General features: G+C 44.9%; 1 protein-coding gene and 1 long non-coding RNA gene across 6 annotated transcripts in view; one reads left to right on the plus strand and one right to left on the minus strand.

The window, feature by feature from the left end:
* The first annotated feature begins 4,214 nt into the window (after positions 1–4,214).
* LOC142159436 (uncharacterized) overlaps positions 4,215–14,340 on the plus strand; it is a 52,160-nt gene continuing 42,034 nt past the window's right edge. Inside the window, exon 1 of the long non-coding RNA XR_012692957.1 lies at positions 4,215–4,391. This is a non-coding gene — a long non-coding RNA (uncharacterized LOC142159436). The remainder of the gene's footprint in view (positions 4,392–14,340) is intronic.
* SMARCD3 (SWI/SNF related BAF chromatin remodeling complex subunit D3) overlaps positions 10,731–14,340 on the minus strand; it is an 88,327-nt gene continuing 84,717 nt past the window's right edge. For all 5 annotated transcript variants that reach the window (XM_075214337.1, XM_075214336.1, XM_075214333.1 and 2 more), the window contains exon 13: positions 10,731–12,612. In XM_075214337.1, coding sequence (XP_075070438.1) covers positions 12,559–12,612 — 54 coding nt within the window. In that variant the 3' untranslated portion in view covers positions 10,731–12,558. The remainder of the gene's footprint in view (positions 12,613–14,340) is intronic.

The following is a 14,340-nucleotide window of genomic DNA, read 5'->3' on the forward strand; positions in this document are numbered from 1 at the left end:
TCTTGACAGTGGTGCCGCTGGTAATTTCCTGGATATACATTTGGCTCAGACGCTTGATATTCCGCATATCAAGTTAGGATCAAGCATCACCACATGTGGTTTGGATGGTAACCCCTTGCCTGGGGGGAGGATTCTCGCTAGGACTCCAATGGTTCGGTTGTCTGTAGGAGCCCTCCATACGAAGGAACTCTCCTTCTATCTTATTACTTGTCCCTCTGCTCCTTTGATATCGGGGTATCCCTGGCTTCGCAGTCATAATCCCCTTATTGACTGGAAAAGTGGAGAAATTATTCGTTGGAGTTCCGAGTGTTCCACGTCTTGCTTGACCCTGCCGCTTAGAATCCTACAGCCTAGTCCAGACTTTTTTGCCGGTACCCTACCAGGACTTCACTGATGTGTTCTGAAAAAAGAAAGCTGATTCCCTTCCACCACATCGAGAATATGACTGCGCCATTGATTTAGTCCCGGGTTCCAAGTTGCCCAAAGGGCGGTTATACTCCTTGTCCATTCCGGAGACTCAGGCCATGGAGCTATACATAGAGGAAAACCTGAAAAAGGGATTCATACGTCCTTCTAAATCTCCCGTAGGCGCAGGTTGCTTTTTCGTGTCAAAAAAAGATGGCAGTCTTAGACCGTGCATTGATTTCCGTGGACTGAATAACATCACTATTAAGAATATGTACCCGTTACCATTGATTTTGGTGTTGTTTGATCAATTAAAATCTGCCACTATATTTTCGAAGATTGACCTCAGAGGGGCTTACAATCTTATTCGAATCAAGAAAGGGGATGAGTGGAAGACCGCTTTCAATACCCAGTCGGGACATTATGAATATCTCGTGATGCCATTCGGGTTATGCAACGCTCCGGCGGTTTTCCAGGACCTGATCAACAATGTTTTACGAGAGTTCCTGGGTAAAACAGTAGTTGTATATCTGGATGATATTTTAATCTACTCTGAGTCTTTACTTCAGCACCGTCAGCATGTTCGCCAAGTTCTGCTGAAATTACGGGAACATCACCTATATGCAAAAAGGGAGAAATGCGAATTTGAGGTGGCCACAGTGTCATTCCTGGGATATATCATCTCCTCATCAGGATTCGCAATGGACCCTGCCAAAGTTCGAACAATCCAGGATTGGGTCCTCCCTACTAATCTGAAGGTGATCCAGAGGTTCCTCGGATTCGCAAATTATTACCGTAGGTTTATTGATTCTTTTTCCTCATTAGTGGCTCCTATCACTGCCCTCACTCAAAAGGGAGCTAACCCAGCAAAGTGGCCTTCGGAGGCATTGGCGAGTTTCTCGGCACTCAAAGCTGCTTTCATTTCTGCTCCAGTGCTGAGACATCCTGATCCGGAACTTCCGTTCATTGTAGAGGTGGACGCTTCAGATATCGGTGCTGGCGCCATCCTTTCTCAGAAAGACCCAAGGAGCAAAAAGTTACATCCTTGTGTATTGTTTTCTAAAAAATTTCTATCTGCCGAATGTAATTATGATGTCGGCAATCGTGAATTGTTGGCCATTAAGTTGGCACTGGAGGAATGGCGACATTGGTTAGAGGGAGCTACTCATACCATCACCATCTTCACGGACCATAAAAACCTCCAATACATCCAGACCGCTAAAACCCTGAATCTTAGGCAGGCCCGCTGGGCCTTATTTTTCACCAGATTTAAATTCATTATTACATTCCGTCCAGGTTCTAAAAATGCTAAGGCCGATTCCTTGTCTCGAAGTTTTTTGTCCCATCATCCTCAGTCTCCTGACCCGTTGCCTATTGTTCCTACAACTACTGTTCATCTCGGACTCACCCAGGATCTAGGAGCAACTATCCGGCACTTCCAGAGAATCGCTCCAGTTCAGACACCGGTCAACAAATTATTTGTCCCAGTACATTTAAGGAAATCTGTTCTCATTGAAGGCCACAACAACCGCTCTGCTGGCCATCCGGGAATTCGTGCCCCAATCCCTGGTTCTTTCTCATTGGCTGTGGTGGCCCACCTTGTCAGACGATCTGGAGAATTATGTTCGGGCTTGTCCTGAGTGTGCTAAAAACAAAACGGATAGGAACCGTCCTTCTGGGCTATTGTTACCCTTGCCAGCGCCGAGCAGGCCTTGGACCCATTTGTAGATGGATTTCATTGTCGACCTACCAGTATCCGCAGGACATAACACCATCCTGGTAGTTGTGGATCGGTTAAGTAAGATGGCACATTTTATATCATTGCCCAAGTTACCGGATGCCAGGACCTTGGCCACCTTGTTTTTGACGCATATTTTTCGTCTTCATGGGACTCCTGAAGATATCGTATCAGATCGAGGATCCCAGTTTATTGCCCGGTTTTGGAAAGCCTTTTGTAATTCCATCGGGATCTCTATCAGTCTGTCCTCAGCGTATCATCCCCAGTCGAATGGACAGACAGAGAGGACGAACCAAGCTCTGGAACAGTTTCTGCGCATCTATGTGTCTAAATTCCACGATAATTGGTCCTCTCTTTTGCCCTGGGCAGAATTCGCGTACAATAATTCTTGCCATTACACTATTCATACATCCCCGTTGTTCTGCAACTTCAGGTTTCACCCAAAATCCAACTCATTCTCTACTACTGTTCCCTGCGGGGATTCCGGAACGCCTGCTTTTACAGCCAGGCTAAGGTCCGTCTGGAAAAAGGTGCACGCTGCACTAGGTCAAGCTTCCCGAAAATCCAAGATCTTCGCTGACCGTCACCGTAGACCCTGTTCATTGAAAGTGGGGGATCAGGTTTGGTTATCCACACGGAACATCAAGTTGTGGCAACCTTGTAGGAAGCTGGGGCCCCGATACATTGGACCGTTTCCAATTGAGAAGAAAATTAATCCAGTGGCATTTAGATTAAAACTACCCACTTCCTTAAAAATACCTGCGACCTTTCATTGTTCGCTTCTGAAGAAAGTCGCTGCTCCCAGCAAGTTTAATCGGTCTCTCTCTAACAGGCCCAGGCCTCTGATGGTGAACGGAGAACATGAATATTTTGTCGAAAGAATCCTTGACTCAAGAAAAGTTCAAGGTCGAGTTCAATTTCTCATACATTGGAAGGGTTATGGCCCTGAGGAGCGATCTTGGATACCGCAGAAGCGTCTCCACGCTGAGAAACTCCTTAGGGAATTTTTTAAGAGGTTTCCTTCTAAACCTGGAAATCAGGGTTCCTTGACCCCTCCTCAAGGGGGGGTACTGTTAGGGATCACGGCGGCCGCGGACGCCACCGCGACTCTTCCGGGTTCTCTGGGGACGCCCCATCTGTTGCTACGGCAACCGGGGCGTCACTTCCGGTTTCAGCGTCCCGGTTGCCTGGGCAACAACCGGGACGCAGGGGAGCTTCTGGCGCCGCGCCCGGCCAGCTGTCAAACAGCCGGGCGCGTGCGCATAGGGGGAGATTGAGTCAGCCGTGCAAGGCTGTAGTAGATCAGTCAATCAGGGCTGATTAAGGACTTAGTTTACCGCTGGCATTCTGCCTTTTCCATTGGCTGCAGGATCTGCATTTTTATTATGCTACAGCTGAGGACACATTCTGGACTGTGTCCTGATTGGCCATCAGTACTATTTTAGGCAGTGAGGACTGAGCCTCACTGCCGGTTATAGCGTTCTGACCTCAGTCCTGCTGACTGCTTGTGCTATCTGTGTTTTGACCTGTGAACCTTCTCTTCTGACCTCGACCTTTTTGCCTGGATTCCGGATTTTGCTTCTTTGCCTGTGTGTCTGACCCTTCGCTTGTCTCTGGATATTGCATCTGTGCTTGTGACCTTTGACCTAGGATACTTCTTAACTACAGCCCGCCAATCACTCCACTCCTGGGTACTCCTTTAAGTCAGTATACATTACTCGACCCTCGGTCGGCCCGCAGCCAAGTCTGTCCCCACCACTAGGGGCTCCAGCGAACACTGGGCCTTCAGAGTAGACCCCGAGTTTCACTGTACTGGCTTGGGAGTTCCTAACACCAGGGACCTTGGCCCAGGGTCTGGCTTTCCCCTGTAGCTGTAACTGGCTCCAGGTAGTAGCCAGCCAGAACCCGGGGCAGCAGTCACCAGGCTGCGTTTCTGGAGCTCTTAGACTTCCAGTATGCTTGTCAGCATGCTGGGTTCCCCAACCTGCCCCCCCTCTCCTGAATTCATTTAAATCCAGGAGGCGCTACTGCAAGTCCCTTCCGGACATGATTGAGCTGCAACTGCCGGTGTGGTTCACATTCATCGAGCCCCTGGCTCTTACTTCATCCAGGGGTTGCTCCCGCAGCCCCCCCACTGAACTACCAGGGATTGGGGCACCACAGCACTCCTGTCTCCATGGACAGGGACCGGTGCTGTGACAGCAACAGACTGGAGCAGTCCCAGATCCCACTGGACCACCAGGGAGAGGTAGGAACTCATTTTGTTTTATTAAATACATTTCTACTCCGGGTGCACGGCCCTGGGAGTTAATCACTTCAGCTCTGTGCAGCGCCCACACGTTAGATATGTTCATTTTTTAAATAAAACCATTTGAAATACAATTTTACAGTCCACGCAGCTCCCACACCCATTTAATCCTTCAATGCTGTGGCCGGGTATTGTGCAGCGCACATTTAAAGTACATTTGTATTTTTATTTAATACATTTTTAATAGTTATTTTATACATGCAAAATATACCAAATTTCCGATTACAAATACGGTTTCCTTGAAGGACAGCATGGATAGGAAATGGGAGGTGATTTTGAAGTCTGATTTTGTTGCTGTGGGTCCATTCTTAGACTAATTTTAGCAGCAGCACAAGTACAGAAAATGTTAGAGAAGTGGGCTGAGCAGATAATCTAATATCCCAAGTTTAGAATTGTTGCCCTTGGTGGACCAAGTGAGGGAAGTGCCAGAGTATTTGGGTGACCTCAATGCAGGTTTTATTCTGTCCAGAATCTCGCCCTTGGTGGTTGCAGCTCAATGAATACTTTGGCTTAGATACTGAGAGGCAGATGTGAACTTCCTAAAGGGGCAAGCAGGTTTGGTCAGGCAAACATCCAGCACCCAAGCCTGCTGAAAGCATACTGCACCGCAGGCTTCTTCCCCACTAGGCAGAGTCCTGTCGTGGGAGACGGCCTTTTGCTGTTTCAGGTGTTCTTTGGCCATATGGGTCAGAGGCATCATAGAAAGAGGTTATATATTGGGGCCTTCACCCAGACCTTTCTCCACAGCCCTTCTAAGGGACGGATCAAAGAGGTTGGCCTTTCAGGGCACCATCCAGTCCCTGTTGTCGTCGGGAGTGATTGTCTCAGTCCCAAAACAGCAAAACAGTTATTTGGGTTTGGGTTATTACTCAAACCCTTTTTATAGTACAGAAACCTGATTTGACTTTTTGGACAATCTTGAATCTGAAATTCCTAATCGGTCATTTGCAGGTGGACAGGTTCAAGATGAAGTTTTTAAGATCTGTCATCAGTGACATGGAGCAAGATGAATTTCTTACCTTCATGGTCATAAAAGGTGAATAATTCCACGTCCCAATCTGGGAGAAACATCACAACTTCCTCAGGTTTGGAGTAGATCTCCCCTTACAATTCAGAGCACTGCCCTTCTGGTCTGGCTACAGCACCATGGGTATTAACCATAATTATGGTGTTCGTAGCAGCCCTCTTCAAAGAGGGTTAACAGTGGAAATGCTGGATGATAAAGTCCAATCTTGTCCCAGCCCAACGCAAGATATTTCACACTAAAACAGGTATCGGCTCTCCATTGCATGAAGTTTATGGGGTAAATGGTATCTTCTTCTGAAGTGGTGCAATTTATACTTTCTGACTTTCCAGAGTGAAATTCTGATTAGGTGGTCATGGCCCAATCGTCTTTTGTCAACAAAGTTCTTTGCAGTCACTGGGGTCATGAGTTTGATTCACGACCATGGTCTTATCTCTGTTGAGTTTGCATGTTTGCCCCGTGTTTGCGTGGGTTTCCTCCCACACTTCAAAAACATACTGAGGTTAATGGGCTGCTATAAAATTGACCCTAGTCTGTCTGTGTGCCTGTGTTAGGGAATTTAGACTGTAAATTCCAATGGGGCAGGGACTGAAGTGAGTTCTCTGTACAGCGCTGTGGATTTGATGGCGCTATATAAATAAATGGTGATGGTGGCCTCTTGGTAAACCATCAGGTGGATCAATGTGCAAGAACCAGGTATCCAAATGTATTCTTAGTGGACGCCATGATGGTCTGGGGGAAATTTTGGGTAATGTATCCCCAGCATAACCATGCTTTCTCAGGTAGTAAAAAAGATCGAGAGGGTACTCCAGTAATCCAGGTAGCACCAGACTCGACTAGAAGATCGCAGTACACCAACATTTAAATCATGGCTGCAGAACCACTGTGGAGGTGGGTCCCTCTTACCAATGCTTAGCTTGGCTGGCTTTAACGGCGTGGCTGTTAAAGCCATGATTCTTAATCCTAAAGGTCTATCTAATAATATTATTCAGTCCATTATCAACACCAGAAAGCCAACATAACCTGGTGTGAGTGTAAATGAGTACACACTTATTCCTTTAACGTGGCGCTACTCTTGTCTTTCTTACAAGATGGATGGATGGACTGTGGATAGAGATTGGCTTTTCTGAAAAGTCCAGGTTTTGTGAATCTCCGAATCTGTGGAATAATAGCCAACTAGAAAAACAGACTGTTTTATAGGGGGTTCTACATGTCCAAACGTCTTATGTTCCACCGGTAGCTCTGTGGGATCTAAACTTGGTCCTCCTGACCTTACAACGATCACCATTTGAACCTTTAGAAGCCATTGATTACTAATTCGGTTCTTGAAAAGTGTCATTCTTACTTCTTACTGGCTATGTAATTGTCGAGAATGGTGTCCTAATTGTCTGCCCTATCCTGCAGCTCTCCATTCCTGGTTTTTCACAATGACAGAGTTGTCTTGTGCACCAAACCTTAATTCCAGCCCAATGTACTATCTAAGTTTTGTCTTAACCAAGAGATCTGCCCTAGAACAGGATTTGGCTTCTGGTGTTGAAGACTCTCCACTTGTTCGATCTGGTCAGAGCCTTGAGGATTTATGTAGATAGAACGTCATCCTTGAGTCCATAGCCTTCTGGTTCTTTATAGCATGCAAAGGAGAGGCTGGCCAGTTACAAACCGTTATCAGATGGATTAAGGCTGTGATTCAACAGAATTATGTTTCCGCAGGAAGACCGGTTCTTGAGAACGTCACAGCTCATTTTACCAAATTGGTAAGCCCTTTCTGGGCAGCATGCCATGGAGCTTTGGCCGAACAGTTTTGTTGAGCTGCAAAATGGTTCTCCGTCCATTTTTTTTTACAAAACTACCATTTCAGTGTATTTGTCCAAAGAAGCTAACTTTGTGTGTAACGTTTTGTACACAGCTGTGTTTGAGGGACCCTTTGGGGACACTGCTGCCTCTTGGATGTTCTAAAGTGGAAGAAAAAATCGTTGAATCCATTTCTCTAATTCCATTTGAGGGATACTGCGTTCCTAAACCTTTTTACACTGTGTTAATGGTGAGCATGTTTGATTTAGAATGTTATTGTTTGTTTGGTTCTCTATGCTCTATCCTATGGTAAGTAAAAACTGAAGATTAAATTGGCTGAGTAGGGAGGAGCTTCCGTTAGTTTGAATTCATTGAATTGAAAAACAATTCTAAGTGCCCTCCCACTGGAACCAGAGAAATGGATTTAACATAAGTATAAAAATCCTTTAAGATAAAAAAAAGAACGAGTTGCAACCTGATCTTAGTTTCTATATTTGTTCTCACAATTCTCAGACATCAGGCCTTGTAAGTTCCAGTTCTCTGATTCCTCTTCTCCATGAATACGATGGATTGTTGGCTGCTCTCTTTATCTACACTGCATAGTACCACATCTCCAGCCTCTTACACCACTCAGTTATTACATCATTATCTACACACTGCATAGTACCACATCTCCAGCCTTTACATGCTCAGTTATTACATCATTATCTACACACTGCATAGTACCACATCTCCAGCCTTTACATGCTCAGTTATTACATCATTATCTACACACTGCATAGTACCACATCTCCAGCCTCTTACACGCTCAGTTATTACATCATTATCTACACACTGTATAGTACCACATCTCCAGCCTCTTACACGCTCAGTTATTACATCATTATCTACACACTATAGTACCACATCTCCAGCGCTTACACGCTCAGTTGTTACATCATTATCTACACACTGCATAGTACCACATCTCCAGCCTCTTACACGCTCAGTTATTACATCATTATCTACACACTGCATAGTACCACATCTCCAGCCTCTTACACGCTCAGTTATTACATCATTATCTACACACTGCATAGTACCACATCTCCAGCCTTTACATGCTCAGTTATTACATCATTATCTACACACTGTATAGTACCACATCTCCAGCCTCTTACACGCTCAGTTATTACATCATTATCTACACACTGCATAGTACCACATCTCCAGCCTCTTACACGCTGTTATTACATCATTATCTACACACTGCATAGTACCACATCTCCTGCCTCTTACACTACTCAGTTGTTACATCATTATCTACACACTGCATAGTACCACATCTCCAGCCTCTTACACTCTCAGTTATTATATCATTATCTACACACTGCATAGTACCACATCTCCAGCCTCTTACACTCTCAGTTATTACATTATTATCTACACACTGCATAGTACCACATCTCCAGCCTCTTACACACTCAGTTATTACATCATTATCTACACACTGCATAGTACCACATCTCCTGCCTCTTACATGCTCAGTTATTACATCATTATCTACACACTGCATAGTACCACATCTCCAGCCTCTTACACCACTCAGTTATTACATCATTATCTACACACTGCATAGTACCACATCTCCAGCCTTTACATGCTCAGTTATTACATCATTATCTACACACTGCATAGTACCACATCTCCTGCCTATTACACTCTCAGTTATTATATCATTATCTACACACTGCATAGTACCACATCTCCAGCCTCTTACACTCTCAGTTATTACATCATTATCTACACACTGCATAGTACCACATCTCCAGCCTCTTACACCACTCAGTTATTACATTATTATCTACACACTGCATAGTACCACATCTCCAGCCTCTTACACCACTCAGTTATTACATCATTATCTACACACTGTATAGTACCACATCTCCAGCCTTTACATGCTCAGTTATTACATCATTATCTACACACTGCATAGTACCACATCTCCAGCCTCTCACACCACTCAGTTATTACATCATTATCTACACACTGCATAGTACCACATCTCCTGCCTCTTACACTCTCAGTTATTATATCATTATCTACACACTGCATAGTACCACATCTCCAGCCTCTTACACTCTCAGTTATTACATTATTATCTACACACTGCATAGTACCACATCTCCAGCCTCTTACACCACTCAGTTATTACATCATTATCTACACACTGTATAGTACCACATTTCCAGCCTTTACATGCTCAGTTATTACATCATTATCTACACACTGTATAGTACCACATCTCCAGCCACTTACACGCTCAGTTATTACATCATTATCTACACACTGTATAGTACCACATCTCCAGCCTCTTACACGCTCAGTTATAACATCATTATCTACACACTGCATAGTACCACATCTCCAGCCTCTCACACCACTCAGTTATTACATCATTATCTACACACTGCATAGTACCACATCTCCAGCCTCTTACACTCTCAGTTATTACATTATTATCTACACACTGCATAGTACCACATCTCCAGCCTCTTACACGCTGTTATTACATCATTATCTACACACTGCATAGTACCACATCTCCTGCCTCTTACACCACTCAGTTATTATATCATTATCTACACACTGCATAGTACCACATCTCCAGCCTCTTACACTCTCAGTTATTACATTATTATCTACACACTGCATAGTACCACATCTCCAGCCTCTCACACCACTCAGTTATTATATCATTATCTACACACTGCATAGTACCACATCTCCTGCCTCTTACACGCTCAGTTATTACATCATTATCTACACACTGCATAGTACCACATCTCCTGCCTCTTACACGCTCAGTTATTACATTATCTACACACTGCATAGTACCACATCTCCAGCCTCTTACACCACTCAGTTATTACATTATTATCTACACACTGCATAGTACCACATCTCCAGCCTCTTACACCACTCAGTTATTACATTATCTACACACTGCATAGTACCACATCTCCAGCCTCTTACACGCTCAGTTATTACATTATCTACACACTGCATAGTACCACATCTCCAGCCTCTTACACCACTCAGTTATTACATTATTATCTACACACTGCATAGTACCACATCTCCAGCCTCTTACACCACTCAGTTATTACATTATCTACACACTGCATAGTACCACATCTCCAGCCTCTTACACGCTCAGTTATTACATCATTATCTACACACTGCATAGTACCACATCTCCAGCCTCTTACACCACTCAGTTATTACATTATCTACACACTGCATAGTACCACATCTCCAGCCTCTTACACCGCTCAGTTATTACATTATCTACACACTGCATAGTACCACATCTCCAGCCTCTTACACCGCTCAGTTATTATATCACTTGCAAAATGTATAGCTTTAGGGGATTGAACTTATGTCTTATATAGTGTTTCCATATACTGTGAGCCGTCACATAGGTAGAAAGTACATTTATTTCTATGTCATATTGTGACTACACATATAGCAGCTACAACAGTAATATACAGTGCTACACACAGTTACATCAACCCACCCAGTAATAAGAACCCAACTGACACACCCTGCGCTAACCAAACAGCCTGCTGACACATCAGGGGTCATTCCTAATGGAAATAATCCTTTTATATGTAATTCACCCACAGGGGGTGGTATCTTGTAGGGAGCAGTGACATGTAACACCCACAGGGGGACGGTACTTCTTAGGGAGCAGTGACATGTAACACCCGGGGGTGGCTGTGCTTTGTAGGGAGCAGTGACGTGTAACACCCACAAGGGGGCGGTACTTTGTAGGGAGCAGTGACATGTAATTCACCCACATCGGCAGTACCTTGTATGGATCATTGACATGTAATTCACCCACAGGGGGTGCGGTAGCTTATATGTAACACCCACGGGGGCGGTACTTTGTAGGGAGCAGTGACATGTAATTCACCTCCATGGGGGCGGTACCTCTTAGGGAGCAGTGACATGTAAAACCCACAGGGGGGCGGTACCTCGTAGGGAGCAGTGACATGTAAAACCCACAGGGGGGCGGTACCTCGTAGGGAGCAGTGACATGTAACACCCACAGGGGGGCGGTACCTCGTAGGGAGCAGTGACATGTAACACCCACAGGGGGGGCAGTACCTTGAAGGGGGCATTGACATGTAGTTCGCCCATATGGGGGCGGTACCTCGTAGGGAGCAGTGGTGTGTTGCTCACCTTGTAGGGAGCACTGGCTTGGAATTCACCAATATGTTGGATCTTTGTGGTTGAGAATGATTTTATGGCTGCATATTAAAGGACCACAAAACACAAGCTGCCTTACATAAAAAGAGCTACTGATAATATTAAGATATGTAAAGGTTTTCATACCTTGACAGACATTTACTATACATATGTGTGCAAGATACCGTTTCTCTGTTATCAACCAATTCTCAGGCTGCCCGCAGTGTCCTTAGCTGGGATTAGTGATGGACGTCTAATGTGTGTACAAACACACACACCCCTGTGTACACACACCCCTCTGTGTACACACACCCTCCTGTGTACACACACACCCCTGTGTACACACACACCCCTGTGTACACACACACCCCTGTGTACACACACCCCTCTGTGTACACACACACCCCTCTGTGTACACACACACCCGTATACACACACACACACCCCCGTGTACACACACCCCCGTGTACACACACACACACCCCCCCGTGTACACAGACATTGTGAATGATATTAGCAGTTATTGTCTCATAAGACATTATGTAGTAGTAGTTTGGGTTTTGTGGCTTTTTAAAGAAGAGATTGTATATTTTCATGGCACTGCAGAACAAATGATAAATTAAATATTTTTCTTGCTAAATATTAACCTACATAAGAACAATATAGCAGAGACCTAGGTACATTGGATTGTAAGCTCTATGGGCCAGAAATGTAAATGGTCACTGTATAAAATAACACTGATGTGAGGGACAATATTGGCACTTTCTGAATCCCCTGCACCCCTCATTCTTCCTTATAGACTTGGTCCATACACCACAGGTGGTCCTCAGTTACATCCCAGACATTTATCAAACAATTCCATAGTGTTAATTGGCACTTTCACTAGTTTGGGGCGTGTTAGAGTGGACAGGTCAAGGTGGTCACAGGGACAAGAGTAGAGTCCTCCGGAGCATGAGAGACCACGTGTTCGCGTCCTGTGTATATGCCATGAAGAGGCCAGGGGCCACACGTCAGCAGAGGACAGTAACACTGTATGTGACAAAGGGGCTCTGGAAATTACGTGTTTCGGACCCCCAGAGATTGCTCCAGCTCTTGTCGTCTCTGCTGGATCTGCAATACAAGTAGAGAAGGTTGCTCAGTTTTTCTTTAACATTATCTACCATTAATTGTTTTTTTTGCACAAATGCACCAGATTATACAAAAATGTTGGCATTATGATAAATTGGAAGAGTGTACGTTACTGGGATGAAGTGGTTTGAAAAGGAGTTGTGGATGGAGTACCACATAATGATATATTTACTATAAAGGTCAGAAAATAAACTGGAGAACTAGCTGGTGAAATGGTTTTCACAATCATCACAGAGAAGCCCCTGGATTTCCTTCAGTCCAGTCCCCAAGTATCCCCCAGAGAACTGAGGACAAGTTCTTGTTTGGGACAACAAGTGGATAAAAGAAAAGATTTAGGGAATGTTTCGGCTTTATACTAGTAATTTCCTGTCCTCAGCATAAGAGGGGGAATAACCTTTATCATGTAGCGGTCAGGAAGCTATTTCTAGACTCTTCTCAGTAAATATGATCCAGAAGTGGATCTTGCAGAAAGTCAATAGTGCAGCACAAAACGTCAACAGTCACCTACAACATCCTTCTCCTTTACAAGGAACAATAAATTCTAATGTGCTCGTCATTTTAATAGTAGTCTTAAGCAGAACACGAGCACGTCAGCACAATATATTATTTTAGTGTCTAATTGTGATATTGATAATTATAATAACTGGATGCTAATTAAGTGATGTGCCCAGTTCCTTGGTATCATCATCATCACCATTTATTTATATAGTGGCACTAATTCCGCAGCGCTGTACAGAGAACTCATTCACATCAGTCCCTGCCCCATTGGAGCTTACAGTCTAAGTTCCCTAATATAGACACACACACACACAAACACACACACGGAGAGGGAGAGGGAGAGACTAGGGTCAATTTTGATAGCAGCCAATTAACCTACCAGTAAGTTTTTGGAGTGTGGGAGGAAACCGGAGCACTCTGAGGAAACCCACGCAAACCCACGGAGAACATACAAACTCCACACAGATAAGGCCATGGTCGGGAATCGAACTCATGACCCCAGTGCTGTGAGGCAGAAGTGCTAACCACTAGGCCACTGTGCTGCCCTGGTATCTCTGTCCCTCTCTGACTCCCAGAGGTAAAGCTCAGTGGAGAAATATATATAGTATAGGTGGGAGTAGGGTAGGTGTGAGGATGTACCAGTGTGAGTAGTATAGGAGGGAGTAGGGTAGGTGTGAGGGTGTACCAGTGTGAGTAGTGTAGGAGGGAGTAGGGTAGGTGTGAGGGTGTACCAGTGTGAGTAGTATAGGAGGGAGTAGGGTAGGTGTGAGGGTGTACCAGTGTGAGTAGTATAGGTGGGAGTAGGGTAGGTGTGAGGGTGTACCAGTGTGAGTAGTATAGGAGGGAGTAGGGTAGGTGTGAGGGTGTACCAGTGTGAGTAGTATAGGAGGGAGTAGGGTAGGTGTGAGGGTGTACCAGTGTGAGTAGTATAGGTGGGAGTGGGGTAGGTGTGAGGGTGTACCGGTGGGAGTAGGGTAGGTATGAGGGTGTACCAGTTTGAGTAGTATAGGTGGGAGTAGGGTAGGTGTGAGGGTGTACCAGAGTGAGTAGTATAGGTGGGAGTAGGGTAGGTGTGAGGGTGTACCAGAGTGAGTAGTATAGGTGGGAGTAGGGTAGGTGTGAGGGTGTACCAGTGTGAGTAGTATAGGTGGGAGTAGGGTAGGTGTGAGGGTGTACCAATGTGAGCAGTATAGGTGGGAGTAGGGTAGGTGT

The sequence above is a fragment of the Mixophyes fleayi genome, chromosome 5, assembly GCF_038048845.1.
Source record: "Mixophyes fleayi isolate aMixFle1 chromosome 5, aMixFle1.hap1, whole genome shotgun sequence".
Lineage (NCBI taxonomy): Eukaryota > Metazoa > Chordata > Amphibia > Anura > Limnodynastidae > Mixophyes > Mixophyes fleayi.